Here is an 11,587-nt window from a genome sequence, read left to right as displayed (position 1 = left end):
GAATAACTGGAATAAAAAACAAAAACAGATGAGCAAAAATGAAACAAGGTTTCTAAATTTCCCCTAAGGGATGAATAAGGTGTCCGTCTATCTAATTTGGGAGCATTAGAGTAGGAGTATTTCACTACCAGCTGAGTACTGAACAGGCAGGTAAGAGGGTGCACTTTTCTAGAGTAACTCCAGCACAAAATAAATAGGACTAGTTTTCCATTTTTGGAAATGGCCTAACAGGGTTACATTTTTACCAATATTTAAATAAAAAATGTTTATAAAGGATCTATGTGCTGAAATCCTCAATTGTTGATACGAGGTTATTGTTCCATTGTAATTCCACTGTATTTATCATTGACATGAATTCTTATCGTAAGTAATTAGACAGAAAAGACAACGTTAAATACTTTATTGGTTTTATAAGTCTCACCTATCAACAGCAGTTACAGGCATCAGAGATTTTGTTCTAGAAAACCCAAACCCCCATGACCAACAGTTTTATTGATGCTGAGTAACATTTTAAAATAAGAAGTTGCTGACTTTGTGCTGAGATACACTGACATACAGTATGTCACATTGCCAGGGTGGATCATGGCTTTACATTGGGCATAACATCTCACCCTGAACCTGTGAGGCCTACTTGTCCTCGTCCTGCTCCTCCTCTCTGTCTGCAGAGGCAACCTCAAAAAGGGCGGAGGTGTGCTGGCCCAGCGGGTTGTAGAGGAAGGTCTTGACCTCTCCTCCACCATTGCTGTTTTTCTGGAAGTGGATTTCTAGCAGATCCTGCAAGGTCTCTGCCTCCATGATATCAGGGATTCCTGTGAGCAGCACCGTCCGGGGACACTCCTTCATCTTGGTCTGCAACAGAAACGGCACAGACACAAATCAGACAAAGCAGGAGTAATGAGAATATTCACCTATACCAGTTCTATACTGTAAAACTACTGTTACAAATCCAACAATTTGCCACCAGGTGACAAAAGAACATTATTGAGAATGTGAGAGTGGAAAGTTGTTGTTTTACCTCAAAGTTTGTGATCTTTCCGTTGAGAAAGGGAGTCACCCTCACTCTGTGTTTCTTTAGCTTCTGATGTAGCTTTATTTCATGATGCTGTGTATCTGTCAATCCTCTGGCAACTGGTGGGGATGGAGAGAGTTTCATCAGCTGTGATTCAGCTAAAACAGAACCAAGACCAGGGCTGGCTAGTCCCAGTCCTGGAGGTCTGAAGCCCTGCAGCTCTTTTACATCATAATCTCAGTGTTAAATGTTAAGGGAAGAGCTTTCTCACTGTTTGTCCCCACAAAGGTGAGCACCACAGTCCCAGAGTCAGGCAGCATTTCACATTCTTCCACCTCTCCGCCTCCGTGTTTACTCTTGGAAAAGTGGATCTCCAGCTTGTTCAACAGAGTGTCGGTGTCCATCTTGGGCAGGTTGGAGATCAGTATGCGCTGATGACACACCTCAGACTCTATCTGCAGGACAGACAGCCACTGATCACTCATAATCAAAGCTGATACTGATCAGACTCTACGTGGGTTAAAAAATCTAATTTGGCTCTTTCACATTCTTTGTTGTACCTCCACCAGACTGGGCATCATCAGATGAACTGGCCTGGCCTCCACAGTGATTCTGCACTCTCCTCCCAGGTTCACCTGATGCTTCTTCATGCTCAGGATGTTCTTGGCGACTGATGACAGAGGGAATACAGACTTATTCAGGACTTTACAATCAGCATAATACAACATGGCAGTATCTCCCATTCAGATCATTTACGAGGACCTTGAACCTTTTTGCATCGCAAAAAAAACATGCTTTTGCATATTTTTTGTATGTATGTTTCAAAGTGACTGTGAGAGCTGTTTCCAGTTCAAGCAGCTCCAGAGTGACAGTGCACCAACTGGTTTGTGGCAATCTAGTAAATTAACATAAAACCAAGAGTCTTAGTAGCAGTCTTAGAGCTCTGTGTGCCTATGTTTTGTTGTAAATGCTAACATCAGTCACCATGCTCACAAGGACGATGTTGACATGCTGATGTTAAGGCAGAAATAGAAATGAACCACAAGAAAATGTAGTGAACAGGTGTGTGTGTGTTACACTACAATGGAAATATCAGGGGAACTGTCATGTGACATGAGAAGAACCAAATCTGAAATAAACAAGATGTTGACACCCCACACATGAGGGGTCTACTACCAAGTAAAATTAGTGGCTTAGAGGGTATGTTGAGCCCATATTCAAGGTTGTCATTGTCACAAAGGTGACTCTCTTTTAGTGTGCTAGATCGCCATGGTAACTTAAGCTGCAAACTTAACCTCGTCCGGACCAGGCTATGTTCAGAGTTTCACCCTCTTTTCCCTGATGATATTCTCCGTGAGCGATGTAGACTTTCAGCTGAAGCAAGACATTCTAGCCTACTGTGTGCTAATCGTGATGAAAGCTTGTTGAGCCGTATGTTGTAGCAGTGTCACAGAACGAAGCTGTGCTTTTACAAACTGCAGCATAGCGTTGTCAGAAGAAACGATCAACACACACTGACAAATGTTCCACAGATGTTTCCAGCAGAAAACATCCAGCGATTTTGTGTGTAAGAAGAGTAAAATGATGCGTCAAAGGCCCCATTTATGGGAACACAAACAGAGTTGGTGGCAACTTGCTGACCAACTCACCTACTTCTTCCTCAAATGTAATCAGTGCCGCCCCCTCCTCCATCGGGTAAACTATACGTGGTTTCATTTCAAATGGCTGCGTGTTGGCTGCTGCTCCTTGAAGAGGAGGCCCCGTTGAGCCCGTGAAGACAACCGTAATCTCTGGTACGGCAGCAAACACCTGAAATCAAAAAAGGTTCAGGTTTACTGGACGTGTCACAGATGACAGAGGGCGGCATGTTGAGTGAGAGAAACATACATCCATCTGCTCTGTCAGAAGGCTGTTTTTGGCCTCTTCCTCCCTCAGGGCTGCCTCCACTCCCTGGAGCTCCTCCATCAGCTCGCTCTCCTCCTGCATGAGCAAACTCAGCTGAGTCTGCAAGACAGAAAAACTTCAGATGCAAACTTCAATGCTAGTGAGGAAACATCAGAAATGCTGATCAGTGGTACCCACATGTAAGATGAGAAAGGCCTTTATATGGCACTTTATCGAATTTGTATTCTATTTCATGAAATTGTTCATCTTCAGCTTTTCTCTCAATTTACTGTCAATATTACTGATTTTTATAATAAAACTGCTATACAAATAATGTTCTCTGGTACCTTTACTGAAACTTGATTTAAGAAACTGAGTGTCTATTTACACCCAGGTGCAAATAGCCAATAGGCCGCTATTCTGCTCTTTGCACCCAGTCTGATGTATAAAGAATGATAAATGATACATTCCCAGCAGCAGTTTAACACCCATTAAAGAACCCAGCACTGGTACAGCTTATCAGTTATTATTAGCTGTAGTGTATAACATGTTAGCTCAGCCTGTCAAACCCAGCTGAACTGATCCAGATCACTATAAAGAGCCATAAAGATCACACATAAAAATACTTGGTTTGCAACAATAATTTGTGTCTGAGTTTTTTCCACATAAATAGTTCAAATCCCTCGTTAAAAACTCCTTTGCTTTTAGAGTGTAGGAGAATTTGAAATGAAGATCCAAACCTTTTCATTGTCAGTCTGCTCCTCGTAGGACTGCTGGTCCTCCATCAGACTCTGGGTCAGTTTGACTGTGCGCTGCCTGAACTCCTCAGTCAGATTACGTCGGTCGTCTCTGCTGGTGGCCAGCTCCTGGTGCTCCTTAAGCAGCTGCTCATATTTTTGCTGTGGACATGAGTCTGTTTTAATTTTCTCTTTCTTAGTACAAAAAAATTAATGTACTTTACCAAAGTAAGTGAGGACAACTTTCCTGTGCATCCTTACATGCATGTTACCCCACATTCAGCCAGTTTCAGCATCTTTGGAAAGTTTGAATCCCCACTTAAATTTGATTACACAAACCCACTGAATTTTCCCTGAACTAGCTAGGAATGGTATTTTCTGTTGCATTTAAGTGTCACATTCTTCTATTCTTCTGTTTTTCATTCTATTCTTCATTTTGTACAGGAACTTTCTGTAGGCTTGATTATGCCTCTACTGCCATGTTTGTTAAGGCTGAAGCTGCACATCAAATGGAAATTATCACAAGCCTTTAAGTTTCCTTATACTTTAACATGACAATGTTGGCATCTTTGGACATGAAATGACTGGTAGGCACAGCAAGTTTTGGAATTGGACAGCACATCCACAGACAGGCTAAGATTATTATTCAACTGACTGACAACTTCACAGAGAGGACCCCTGCAGAGACAGACCTGTAAGATCCCTTTTGTTTAACCATAAACAGCTGTTACATCATTCTCTTCAGAGCCACCAGACTCCATTGACAAAACCAGTACTTTTATCTAGCAGAACACTGCAATTGCTGGTCTACCATTGCATCAGTTGGGTAGTTTGTTTGTGTTATTGTGTGAGTTCGTATCCAACGTAATATTTGTGTAACAAAGAATAACAATAACCAAACTAACCCATCGAGGCAGTGGTGAACCAGCAACTCCTGTGTTCTGCGAGGTAAAATGACTGTTTTTGCCAATGGATTTGGAGAGAGTGACATAACAGCTGTTTCATGATCAATAGACAGGATCTTACAGGTCTGTCTCTGTGAGGATCCTTTGCATAAAGCTGTCAGACACTTGAAATAACAATCTGAGCCGCTAGTGGCCAAAACAAGCTGCTATGGATTACTTTACAGCCACTGTAGCTAGTTTACAGTTGCCAGCTGAGGCGATCTACTGGACCAGTTCCAAACTTTTTGTACTTACCATTGTCATTTTGAATGAAACAGTAGATCTGACAATGTTAAAAAGTGAAATGTTACTGGACTTCCCTTCAGTGTGTCATTCTGACATAATCTAAATGTAATTGCAAATATTAATTAGTGTTTTATACTATTCATCAAACATTTCCCATACATATGATATTTTTATATGAATGTGCACAGTTTTAATTAATGGTTGACACTGTATGCCAGTAGCATCCTTTATATGATGTACACTTCATATTCTAAATGCTACACTGTATATTTTTATTATGGATTTCTTTTCAAACTGAGAAGACAAATGAACTTAGTGAATACATATTTCCAAGTGTTCTGTTTTCACTCCGAGCTCATAGAGCATATAAACCTGTTGCTCTCTCAAGGGGATCACTAAACAATCATCTGCTTCGTATCAAAACACACTGCAAATCCAAGTTTCTGTGCACCTTGTAGCTGAGGGTCAAAGCCTTGATTCCCTCCAAGGTGTGCTCGGATGGCTGTGGGTCCAACACCAGAGAGAAATCCTAAAGGACAAGGACAAACAACAGTGTATGAATAAGCACATTTAAATGATCATTATGATCCAGGTTGTATAATGCTGGGAAACATACATTTTTATGAGGAAACGTTGGCACAGTGAAAACAGAAGCACAATTCTGTTCTAAAACACACATTTCACATATAATATATATAAGACCACAGATAATGATAATATAATAATAATGTAATGTGTAATGTTCATTGTTAACAACATGAGGAAGAACAATAACAAAAGCATGAAGACGCAAAATGACGTCTCACCTCATCTGAAGACATCGTGAAAGTAATCTGGAATAAGTCACAAGATGCTGTCAACAAGAGTCAGTGGACTAAATGTAATTATTTAGACAGAACTACTACAGGCGGAGTAAAATCACTGTTAGATATTAAACTATATATAATTATATATTTATATAAAGTCGGCTCTGCTTTCTGGAAAACAAATCGCCTCTCAGCGACTCTTGAAATCTTTAATAACAGCTTAAAATAAGTTTTATTTAAATATTCAAGACTTGTGACAGCGGAAAACTGTGCCTATGCGATCATTGATGTCAAAACTAAACTGAGCATTTCTTATTTTTAATCAAAAGCCAGTTCAACATACCTCTTTCCGGTGACTGGAGATGTGGAGTCACATTTATTCTTTCACTTTCTTTTTCCCAGAACCTCCAAGAAGCCGTGAACGCGTCTGCTTTCTCCACCAGGGCGCGCTGCATTCAAGTGCTGCCGAAAAAATTACGTCCTCACGTCACTGTCGCCCACTAACTATGGTCAAAGTATAAAAAGAAAACACGCAGGTAAGAGTAATAAGAATCTAATAAATCTATAAAATAAAGAAAATACATAGATGAAATAAAAGATAATAATGTGGTAGGTAGGTGAACAGCAAAGTGAACAGGTTGTGCAGGTAAGACCAGGATGTAGTACAGTCCAGTAATAGATACAGAAGGTACTGTTGTGACGTTTAAGAGCTTCTAAGCAGGTAGTGAAACATATCTTGGATTTAAGCTTGAACCTTTCATGTAATTATGGATATAAATTAGACCTTTATTATCGCCTTGTATTTTTTCCAAGTAGAACATTTGACTAATAGCATGTTTAGTGAGCAAATGGATGTCAGTCTCCCTGAAGGCAGAAGTCTGTCCCATTAACAATACTGTGTCAAAGAGAAGTGAAATCCCAGTTAGTGTTGTAATCGATCCTTTTTACCTGATGGAAGCACTTAGTATAGTTCCATGAATGTATACATGCATGTATGATCAATGTCCTTTATTTGAGAGAGATGTTGACCCATACCCTCTCTACCTCTGAGTCAGTCACCCAATAAATATGTTTTTCCTCAGACAATATTCAAAAGACAGGAAATGTTAATAAAGAGTCAACAGTCAAATTCCATTTTTTTAAACATTTATTTGTGAAACCGAGTGAAGTTAGAATCTGAGCTTCTGGAAGAACCACTTGTTCTTGCCCGTCTTGTACCTGCAAACACAACAAAAACAAATTTAGCACATTTGTTCTGATAAAACATTGCTGACCAATGTTGACCGCATCAAACTAATGGCTGCCATTAGGAGGTGTGTTCCATTATAATTAACCTTTACTAACAAGTAATGTGGTCCAAAAAGACCATCCTTTAGTGAGAGGCATGTTCTTTGCCCCCAAAGTCTGTGCTGTAAAGGCAATATTGGTGAGTGTACTGGTGAACAGAACATAGTTCAGTCATTATGTGTCTCCCTGGCCTCAGAACATGTGGATTTGATGTACACTGAACTATGAGAAGTGATCATTTCAGCTGTCATAGTGCAAAACCTCAGTAATCTTTAAGAAAAACTACACGGAGTGTTAACAGGGGACTCACCTCTCCTCAAACTTGACCTTGGCCTCCCGCCTGGCTTTGCGCTTGAGAGCAGGGTCCCTGAAGACATCCTTGTTGACAATAGTTTTGTCCAGAGGAATATCCACAGAGTATCTGAAGAGAAGAGGAGGAAAAGATGAAAAGTTGATTAAACTCATCCAAGGAAGGTTTATTGAGCAGGTTTATTTCTTTCACCTGATTTTCAATTACAACTTGATGCAAGTGAGAGCAGCTTGGAAGGTACCTAAAGATGAGCATTACTTTCACTGCTTAGATGTCCTTAATGACTAACTGGTTATCTGTTTATTAACCTGCTCATCACATTTGTGTGCATGTTTCAGTCCACATCTTGTACATACAGAGGAATCAAACTAAGTTATGCAGCCTTCCATACAGCTGATTAACATATTTAGCTCAGTAATGTACACGTGAGCTCTGTGCCACAAAGATTGTCATGTTCAACCATTGCTCCAGAATGACAGTGAGTAAATTCAGATGTACACTTTCCTTATGAAAGTACCATCCAATATACCTCAAACCACATCTCATTTTTTTTAAAAAACTTTACACAATCTTCCAGCAGCCCAAAGGGACCGTCCACACCAAGATAGATAACTACTACTTTTGACTCCAGCATCCACACTGGAACTATAATGACAATCTTTCTCAGTGTGGATGGCCCTTACCAACTACCAATTATAACAGAACTCAACTGATTACTGAATCTGAGCTTAACAAAACTGCTTCCACAGGTGAGCAGGATGATTTTCAGGGAATCAACAGACTGTGTGCTTTGTGCCTCTATTAGAGGAACAACATGAAGTGAAATTTCATACATAAATGCATACGTTTTGATCCCAGGTTTATATGTTGGGAAGCAAGTCACAGATTTGCCTTCATACTGTATTAAATCCTTTGGCAGTGATATAAAGGCGAGGTTTGATGAGCAAGCGTTTTGCCCATAAAAATACCAAGATAAGAATTTATCTAGTTAAACACATGAGTTGTGACATAAGTATAACATTTTAACATTTACTGTTAATGAAATCCTCAATTATTCTGGATACAAACTACACCATCCTGTGGTTAATTCAAACATCAGATGGGAGTTTTTCTTCTCAGCTGGCTCTAAAATGCAACGCCAGCTGTGAGCCTGTTGTAGAGAGGCAGCCCATCAGAGGTGCTGTAGCAAATTTGGGGTGTTTTATCATGGTATTCTACACTCAGCATAGGTTTCCTACCAAGTACTCCTTTAGAATTCTGCGTCACTCTTAAATGTAGTTTCCAAAACACTAACACATTATTTTCTTTATTAATGAGTGTGGGTTTAACAAGACATTTACACGCTCTATTCACGTTTTCCCAGCTTTTGACATTCTGTAGCACCAGATATCTTCTAACATAGTTGCTCATCTTTTACAGATCATTTCACAAGAGGACCTCTGTGGGCATCCTTAACGCACTTCAACCATCAGTCACCTTTACTGCAAGACATATTTTGCTTTATCAAGCTACACATTTGTATTGGTGGAAATTAAGTGCTGTAAGTATCTGCACATTAAAATATTAAACTTTACCACCAGCGAAGATAAGAGCACAGACACAGGATACTGACCTGGTGGGCATGAGGTGGTTGTAGTTGAACACCTTGACGAAGGCCTTGATCTTGGACCTCTTGGCGATCTTCTTCTTGCCCATAGTTGTGGTCACCTTACGGGGGTAGCGGTCGATGCCTGCGACCAGAGCGTGGCTGTAAGGACGGTCGGTTGTGCCATCATCAATGTTCTGCAATGATAGATTGAGAGAGGGACTGTGATGTCAGGCAGGCACTAATCATCCACAATTTATCAAATGACATTCATTACTGTCGATATCTGATCATGTGAGAAGGCTACAATAGCTTTACAGATGACCATAGGAGAACTGGCAGGGAATTGGCCAGTCTATCTCTAGTTTGAGCATGGACGTGTTTAGGGAAATGTTTTGCAGACCGATCACTTAGCAAATACAGGCCAACATTCAGCCATGTTTTACCTTGACGATGACAGCCTTGCGTCCAGCGTAGCGTCCAGCTAGGACCATCACCACCTTCCCAGGCTTCATGAACTTGCCCATTTCTACCACAAAGATAAACATTGTCAAACTCTGTATCACAGCTGCAAACTTCACAATGAAACATTATTGACAACCACCGAAAATTGAGAAAACTTCTGGAAGTTGTGAGCCAAATTCAAGCTAGGTTAGCATTAGCCTCCAGCACGGGTAAGGCTATCAGATTATTTCTTCAGTTGGGAAAGCTTCCTTCACTCTAACACATGATAAATACACCGGTTACAGCTGGTTCAGTTACAATGGAACCACACAGCACACTACACAGTCCCAACATATGAGATATGCCGCTTTAACAAGCGGCTCAAATAGAGTCTGTGCGTCCACATCAAGGAAGCTGCCATGTTGGAATGAGCGGCTCCGGAGATGAAGCGCTGTAATAATTTCTTATTTTCGTCCGTCGAGTTAGAAATACACGAAAATAACAGCTACGTTTTAGCGAAAGGACTGTTTGTCGTAGGTGTGGTATGGTAAAAACTGTGAAAATGCTCGGATTTGGAGCGATGGCTAAAGATTGTTTGAAGGGAATTTGACTCACTGATGCTGTTCTACGGCCACCGCTAACAGGAAAGGAAGCCGAGAGGGTTTTTGTCAACTTTGACCCTACCGATCAACCTACGTCACTTCCGTCTGTGCCTTTTAGACTTTAGACTTTAGACTTCTTTATTTTATCCCCCATAGGGGGAAATTTTCTTGTTACAGCAGCAACAATATAAACAGGGACAGTGAAAGAAACAAAGCAATAGAAAAGACAAAAAATAGCAAATATAAATATAAATATAAATACAAATATAGATATAAATATATGGATTGTGATGAAATGAAATAAATATTTACACCATAGGATATTTACAGGAATGGAATGGCATGGATGGTAGGCAGTATATTAACATCAGCCAGTGATGCTGGTGTTAAAGAGTCTGATGGCTGATGGGAGAAATGACCTGCGGTAGCGTTCCTTCTTGCAGGGTGGGTGCCTCAGCCTGCTGCTGAAAGAGCTGCTGAGGGCCCCCACAGTCTCATGCAGGGGGTGAGAGGGGTTTTCCATGATGGACTTGAGTTTTGTTAGTGTCCTCCTCTCACCCACCTCCTCTATGGAGTCCAGGGAGCAGTCCAGGACAGAAGCGGCCCTCCTGACCAGCCTGTTCAGTCTCTTTCTGTCCCTCTCCGTGCTCCCTCCTCCCCAGCAGACCACTGCATAGAGGACTGCAGACGCCACCACAGAGTCATAAAAAGTCCTGAGCAGAGTCCTGCACACTCCAAAGGACCTCAGTCTCCTCAGCAGGTGGAGACGACTTTGGCCCTTCTTGTACAGGACGTCTGTGTTGTGAGACCAGTCCAGTTTGTTGTTGAGGTGAACACCCAGGTATTTGAGGGTCTCCACCCTCTCAATGTCCAGTCCTTGGATGTTCACCGGTGCAGTCTGGGATGTCTTCCTGCGGAAGTCAATCACCATCTCCTTTGTCTTGCTGGTGTTGAGCTGAAGATGGTTTAGCTCACACCAGTCAACGAAGTTGGAGACGACCTCCCGGTACTCCTGTTCGTCCCCCTCTGACACACAACCTACGATGGCTGTGTCATCGGAGAACTTCTGGAGGTGACAGCTCCCAGAGTTGTAGCTGAAGTCCGAGGTGTACAGGGTGAAGAGGAAGGGGGAGAGTACTGTCCCCTGTGGGGTCCCTGTGCTGCAGACCACCATGTCAGACACACAGTCCTGGAGCCTCACGTACTGCGGTCTGTTGGTGAGATAGTCTGTTGTCCATGCAGCCAGGTGACAGTCCACTCCCGCTCTTTCCAGCTTCACCCTGAGCAGTGACGGCTGGATGGTGTTGAATGCACTGGAGAAGTCAAAGAACATGACCCTCACAGTGCTGCCGGTGTTCTCCAGGTGAGTCAGGGATCTGTGAAGCAGGTAGATGACTGCATCATCCACTCCAGTGCTCGGTTGGTAGGCAAACTGCAGTGGATCCAGATGTGGGCTCACCAGGGGGCGGAGGTTTTTGAGGATGATCCTCTCCATGGTCTTCATCAGGTATTTTTTAGGAGTTTTCTATTTGTTAAGACGTCGTTGGGTTTCAGTGAAGTGTGAATGTTCAGGGAAGTCAGTGTTCATGTCATAATAATAATTACAGATTATTTTGAACAGCAAGTGTTTAGCCTGTTCATTTTTTTTTCTAAATATTCAAATATTTCAATAGTTGGCAAAATGTTACATGAACACAGTGAAAGAGGGAGTACTGCTGTTCCACCCACATGCA

The 11,587-nt window shown here is 41.6% G+C and overlaps 2 protein-coding genes across 2 annotated transcripts; both read right to left on the bottom strand.

The window, feature by feature from the left end:
- Nucleotides 1-385: 385 nt before the first annotated feature.
- Nucleotides 386-5,995, bottom strand: ifi35 (interferon-induced protein 35). Its single transcript, XM_070847899.1, has 10 exons — nucleotides 5,970-5,995; nucleotides 5,627-5,653; nucleotides 5,272-5,349; nucleotides 3,634-3,792; nucleotides 2,897-3,013; nucleotides 2,659-2,818; nucleotides 1,570-1,679; nucleotides 1,281-1,464; nucleotides 1,016-1,128; nucleotides 386-849 (listed from the first exon to the last, which is right to left on the bottom strand). Exons 2-10 carry the CDS (start codon nucleotides 5,639-5,641, stop codon nucleotides 628-630), a joined length of 1,158 nt encoding a protein of 385 aa, XP_070704000.1. The 5' UTR covers nucleotides 5,642-5,653; nucleotides 5,970-5,995; the 3' UTR covers nucleotides 386-627.
- A 760-nt stretch (nucleotides 5,996-6,755) lies between these two features.
- Nucleotides 6,756-9,929, bottom strand: rpl27 (ribosomal protein L27). Its single transcript, XM_070847589.1, has 5 exons — nucleotides 9,868-9,929; nucleotides 9,255-9,337; nucleotides 8,836-9,005; nucleotides 7,224-7,334; nucleotides 6,756-6,844 (listed from the first exon to the last, which is right to left on the bottom strand). The coding sequence occupies exons 2-5, from the start codon at nucleotides 9,333-9,335 to the stop codon at nucleotides 6,796-6,798; spliced, it is 411 nt and encodes a 136-aa protein (XP_070703690.1). The 5' UTR covers nucleotides 9,336-9,337; nucleotides 9,868-9,929; the 3' UTR covers nucleotides 6,756-6,795.
- Nucleotides 9,930-11,587: the final 1,658 nt, after the last annotated feature.

Source organism: Pempheris klunzingeri, chromosome 17 (assembly GCF_042242105.1).
Source record: "Pempheris klunzingeri isolate RE-2024b chromosome 17, fPemKlu1.hap1, whole genome shotgun sequence".
In the NCBI taxonomy this organism is placed as follows: Eukaryota; Metazoa; Chordata; class Actinopteri; order Acropomatiformes; family Pempheridae; genus Pempheris; species Pempheris klunzingeri.
The sequence above is the reverse complement of the archived record's forward strand: the minus strand, read 5'-3'. Positions and strand labels throughout refer to the sequence as shown.